Source organism: Periophthalmus magnuspinnatus, chromosome 1 (assembly GCF_009829125.3).
Source record: "Periophthalmus magnuspinnatus isolate fPerMag1 chromosome 1, fPerMag1.2.pri, whole genome shotgun sequence".
NCBI classification, from domain to species: Eukaryota; Metazoa; Chordata; class Actinopteri; order Gobiiformes; family Gobiidae; genus Periophthalmus; species Periophthalmus magnuspinnatus.
The window spans coordinates 27,749,681-27,755,680 of record NC_047126.1 but is presented as its reverse complement, the minus strand read 5'-3'; the positions used below and the strand labels follow the sequence as shown (position 1 = coordinate 27,755,680).

Sequence of the window (6,000 nt, the reverse complement as noted above, 5' to 3'; positions counted from 1 at the left end):
GAGAAGACTGCGTTGTCATGCACATAGGAATTATATGTGCTCAGATCACAGCGTTTGAACCTCTTCCTGCGCCTCAAGAAGCTGCCGCTGTCAAACATGTCCTCTGCGTTGGGATCGAGGGCCCAATAATTGCCCTTCCCCGGCCGGCCGGGCTCCCGGGGAATTTTCACAAAGCAGTCATTTAGGGTCAGGTTGTGGCGAATGGAGTTCTGCCATTTCTTTGAGTTGTCTCTGTAAAAAGGAAAGCGTTCCGTGATGAACTTATAGATACCTCCTAAGGTAAGCCTTCGGTCAGGGGAGTTGGCGATGGCCATGGATATGAGGGCGATGTAGCTGTAGGGGGGTTTGCCTCTCTGCAGGGGTCTCTTCCTCCTGCGCCCTCTGGGCTGCTCGTCAGTCTGTGAAGGAGCACTGGACGCTGACAGACTACTGTCCACTGGAGAGCCCTTCTCCACTTTCACAACCGGCATCGTCATTTCTGTCACAAAGTATTTCAAACAAAACTACCAGGAGTGTAAGTACTTTAAATCTGCAGAAGTCCAATAGTTTAGTGTCAGCCTCAAAAGGATGTAGATCCAAAGTAGACGTCCTGAATCCAGCGGCTGTTCAGAGCTGTTGAGATGCGAGAGCGTGCGTCTTGTCTTCTTTGTGAGCTGGAGCCATGTGCAGTGCTGCAGGTATGTGACATTATGAGTCACTGGGGCTTGACTGCAGAGTAATACCTGCAGACACCTGAGGGCCACACCCCCTGAGCACAGTCACATGCTACTCACATTGCTCTGCTTTAAGGACCTATTGTGCCCAACTCCACATTCACTATACACGGGGTTTAAAAGTGACAAGATGACACGAAAACAGACAAAATGAGAGATTCATTGTAAACCCTATAGGATAGGTGCTGTTCAAGGACATGGCTCAGTGACTAGGAAAAATAAAAAGCTATCAATAAAGGTCCAAGCCTAAGGTGCTCTGTTAAAGGTGGTGAAAATATTACATTTAAAATATGCTAAATTGAACTTGCCTTTGCTGTATGCTAACCTTTTCATACTTTTTCATAGTACATTTACCTAATACATAAACACTGCAATGTTAAGAATATTGTGCCCAAGACTGATGATGTATTCTAGTTCTGGGGTAATTACTCGGGCAGTAGCTACAATGTAAACATAATTTTGTTTTGTTTGAGTGCCTCAGTTTTTTTCAACATTGTACTTAAAACAAATTCCTACATGAAGGAGCACCTAAAGGACAATTCTGCACAATCTCTACATATCCAAGTAGCACTCTTGCCTTGTAAAGTTTTGCATTCTTTTGTTTTCTTTTGACCCTAAAAGTTAATTTCTTTGAGAACAAAATCTCCTAGTCGTTTTATGAATGAAACTGTCCACCATCATTACCTCTCCATATTCAAATCCCTCCCTAAAGTCGACCTCAGTTTATTTAAAAAAGTGGAAAATGGAGCATGCTGTTTAGACGTTGAGCACTAAAAGCCCTCTTTAGTGGTAACTTAACCTGGGAGTTGTTTTTCTACTCTGCTTCCTTGTTTGTTTTGTGCCAGTGGTTGGCCTGGCCAGCTGTGTTAAGAGATGTAAATGTTGTCCAGGCAAAGGCCGTCCTGTGATTTCAGCATGCAAACTACAGGCCATCCTAATCCTCAAATGCAACCCGAGTGACAGGAATAACCAACAGCCAGGCAGAGAAACGGCCCGCTCAAATGGACCTTTGTTTGTGTGTGATTTCAGGGACGGTCCGTGAGAAGGACTACGCCATGTGCTTTGAAAGTCAATAAGACAAAATGATGGGATTTGCTCTGATTTGAATTCTGTCTTTGCTGAGCCTCAGGAGAGATGCTATTTATTTTCTAGGAAATCTCTGGATGCTCTTTTCTTATTCACAATGTACAATTGTCACTCTGTGATTCACTACCTTGTGAGTCATGGCTACAATTATTCGAGCTTGACCATTTAGAATTTGACATCCCAGATTCCAATGTAGGGCTTTATAATACTTTATAACTCTCTGTTTAAAAAAATAAAAGGACTAAAATGAAATTCCACAAATGTTTTGATTGCAGATTTATCTACAAACGTGCCATAATAGACATTCAGCTTATAGGGTGTATCACTGGTTAGATCCCATATCCACCAATCCAAAGGTTGCCGGTTCAAACGCTGCTCATATCAGGGCAGGGCAAGACGCATCACCCACATTGCCTCCAGTGTTGATTTAAGTATCTACCAAGTCTGCGAAAATGTGATCTAATGGATTACATGGTTAACATAAGGTCTCAAATAAATAAACAAATAAATAATAAAAATCATTCCTTTCAACTGTCAACAAATACCATATGGAGTAATGTCACCACATTTCAAAGCAATTGTGAAAAAAAATACTGCACCCTCATTTATCTCTAATAACTGAGAAGACGATGAACTTGCTAGTTAGTTTTTGTTCACTATGGATAGATCCACAAATTACAGCGATATTAACCATAAACATCTGATATTAACCACAAACCATTTGTAATCTACAACTTTCAACAAGAAGGTCGAAGGTCTGGTTCCTGTATCAGACCAAGCCTCTCAATTTGCATGTTCTCCAATGTCTCCATGGCCTACCTCCATCTGATCGTCTGACCAATTTTGTAGTAAACCACAAACAAAATGCATATGACAGGTTAAACAACGCATTTCCCTAAACACAGATTTTTACTAAAGAAATTACCTTTAGTTTTATTTTGGTGAGATTAATAATTTTACTATCACGAGCAGCAGATGAGAATGAATTGTCCCTACATTTTCAGCAGTTTCCTGAAAATTCAAATAGACATGTGTTGCGCTGTAGCTGTGCAGGACGTAGCTTGAGTGGAGTGTAGAATGTGGGGTTTTGGGGGCTCACAGTTAAGATAATCTGTAGAACAAACAGACAGCACACTCCCAGAGCCTATTGCCGTGACGACATGTGTCAGAGAGCGCTGAGAGACACCGGCCGACGAAAGGAGGACCGCAACAACACCCAAAGCAAAAATGTCCACATCGAATCCTGGAAATATTCAGAGCAAGGCCACAAAGAGAACACAGAGGAATAACCAGTCATTTCAGCATACACGTTTTGCAGCCTATAATGAGACTATAGTTTCTCAAAAGTATCAAATCAGACTCTAATCGATATTAAAGTATCAAAACTAGGCCATCATTTGAGCAGGTATCGATACTAAAAAAAAGTCACATTCACAGGCCAGAAATAAACCTTTTCTGAATATCTTTAGAATGATCTTGAGCTGTATCAGAACAAGACAAGACCACATAGACTAGTACACGCCCATGGACCACTGTGGAGCCTACTGGACACTGAGGGATCACACAGATATAAGGCCACATGGGGATAGAAAAAAGTACTACCATTTACTACCATTCTATTGTCTAAAGAGAGCATAATCAGTATTGAATATCGTGTTTGAAATTTTAGTAACGTGACAACGCTAAAGAAAACATATTTAATGTTTAGTGGCAGTGTTTCGTTTCAGGAGCATGGAGCAGGAGTTCTCAGATCGTATCACATGTGGCTTATAAAAACAAAGCAGTTTTTATTTTGACTGTATTTGTATTTGAATGTATTATACAGTGTTTTGATTTTTTTTTTACATTGTAACTGTTCTTATCAATTATTATTTGTGGCCTGTGAAGCACATTGTGGACTGATCTCTGAAAGGTGATTTATAAATAAAAGTGACTTAATGCTTGTTTCAGTTTAGTGTGTCTGTTTAAAATATCGTTTTTAATAATCATTTTTAAAAGGTGCAAAAGTAGAGCTCCTCGCTTATGGAAGAAATAATTATTCAAGTGAGTAGTAGTTCTCTCATCAGTGAGTTAAAAATGAGGAGGACACATGAAATCTAAAGAATCTATCTGTTATTATTAAAACTCACTGGCATCCTTTTCACAGCACTGTACACACACACACACACGCACGCACACACGCGCCCCCCCCCCCCACACACACACACAACACTCAACTCTCAAATACATAATATGTAACTTTTGCAATTGTCAACTATAATCATTTCAGCTCTTCAGCTCACATTTTTGTAATGCATGAATAGAATTACATTGGTGTTCAGATACACAAAGTGTCTAGCTGCCTTCACCTTTTATATTATTAAGAACCAAATCAATTTATTGCCACAAGCAGCCACAGAGACAGGTGTGTAGAAGGGCTGAAGTGTCTTAAATGAGCTAAAAATCATTTGCAATACAGTAAACAAAATTGTGTATTACACAGCAGACGGTGTGTGGCTTTTTTTTTCTTACAATCTCCGCAGTTATTTCAGTGTGAGGCCTTCACTGCCCGCTCCAAGGATCAGGTTATATCAGGTTATATGAGAATGTGTGTATTTAAGACATGCAAAACTGTTTCACGTGTGATAAGATACTCAAAAGAGCCAAACGTACTCACACTTTCTCCTGATCGCTAAACTTCGAAAGACCTATACAATGGCCTGAATCTCACACAGCTCATTTCTATTACAACCACACCTGAACCTACAAATTTAAATAAAGGCACAAGCATTGATGTCATCTAAACAAAAACACCCATATTTATGAGCAAATGGCGTTTTCCCATTGGATTTTAGCAACCACTGTCCAATGGGGGCGTATTCAAATGACAAAAGTTAAAAAGACACATCTGTGTATGAAGGTGAGAAGATCATATAAACATTTCAATGTTTATATTATCAGCAGGCCTTTATCTCTGCATTTTTTTTGTAAAAAAAAAAAAGGAACAGATCTTTATCAACAGTGAAGGCACAAACGTCTTACTTTATGTCAGCGCTGATAGAGTCACAGAAATCAGGCAAAGTTCTGGAGGACAGTAGGATCCCTCTCAGAATATTTGATCATTAAATTCTAAAGAGGAAATATGTGATCTCATGATTATCTACTTCTAAAAACTGAAATGGGAAATAAGGCTTTTGGTCATTTTGCATCTCAAAAACAGTACATTTCAAGGACTTGGAAAACTGGATACATTGGTGCCACAAATGCACTTTAATAATCTGGTGATAAACATTTATAATCACACATGCTCCTGTTTTAAAGTTTTAAATGGACCTTTGCAGTTTTGTGTTTTGATTTTGTTTGTATTGTTCTGTATTTTAACAGAGCACTCATGAAAAAGAGAGTCTGGTACACTCTCCCTGTATAAATAAAGTTACATGAAAAAATAAAAATGTCATCACACTATATCTTTCTATCTGGGTTCATTTTTGACATATTTATCAAAAATGAACCCAGAATTGGTTACATTAAGAAGGAATGTTCAATGTTTATAATGGTGGAACATCTACAAGCGAATCAGCAAACCAAACCTAATAAAGACATGTCTGTAAAATGTTTGGCTGCTCATCCATCCTTTCGTAACAAAAATTGCCTTTTAAACTCTGCTCTCAAGTGGCTTTGAGATGGAGATGCACAGCAGATTGGGGTCCCCAGGTGCTCTTGTGCAAGTGTTTGTTCTTCTATGGAGTACCTGTTTTGTTTGTCCAATATAATGCTTACTGCAGTCTTCACTACACTGAATGGAGTACACAGTTAAAGAGGCCATTTTTGTTAAAAGGAAAAACTGCTGGGGCATCTCCTCAGGAGCAGTGAGCACTGCAGTTCAGTGCCTGGGAACCTATCTCTGTGAAGTTGTTGCTAGATTGGACTTGGCCTATAGTGGATGTTTTGGGCTGATGGGGGAAACTGATGTGCCAGAGGAAACCCACCCAGACACAGGGACAGGAAAGGAAAAAAATAAATAAGAAGAAACCAACAAAGGACCATCGTCCTCATCACTTACTTCATTACTGGCTCCGGCCAAATACAAAAATATATGAATGTGTCAAATTAGTCTGAGAACGCAGGCCTGCACTGACACACTTGATGGACATGTCGTGTTTAGTGCAGTGGACCTCACCCTCTGATAAGACGACTTCTTATGCTCCATGGCTCTGAACAA

The 6,000-nt window shown here is 39.7% G+C and overlaps 1 protein-coding gene across 1 annotated transcript in view; it reads right to left on the bottom strand.

Moving 5' to 3' along the window:
* Positions 1–673, bottom strand: part of foxe1 (forkhead box E1) — a 1,656-nt gene extending 983 nt beyond the window's left edge. Inside the window, exon 1 of the mRNA XM_033973517.2 lies at positions 1–673. This exon is cut by the window's left edge and continues 983 nt beyond it. Coding sequence (XP_033829408.1) covers positions 1–476 — 476 coding nt within the window. The 5' untranslated portion in view covers positions 477–673.
* Positions 674–6,000: the final 5,327 nt, after the last annotated feature.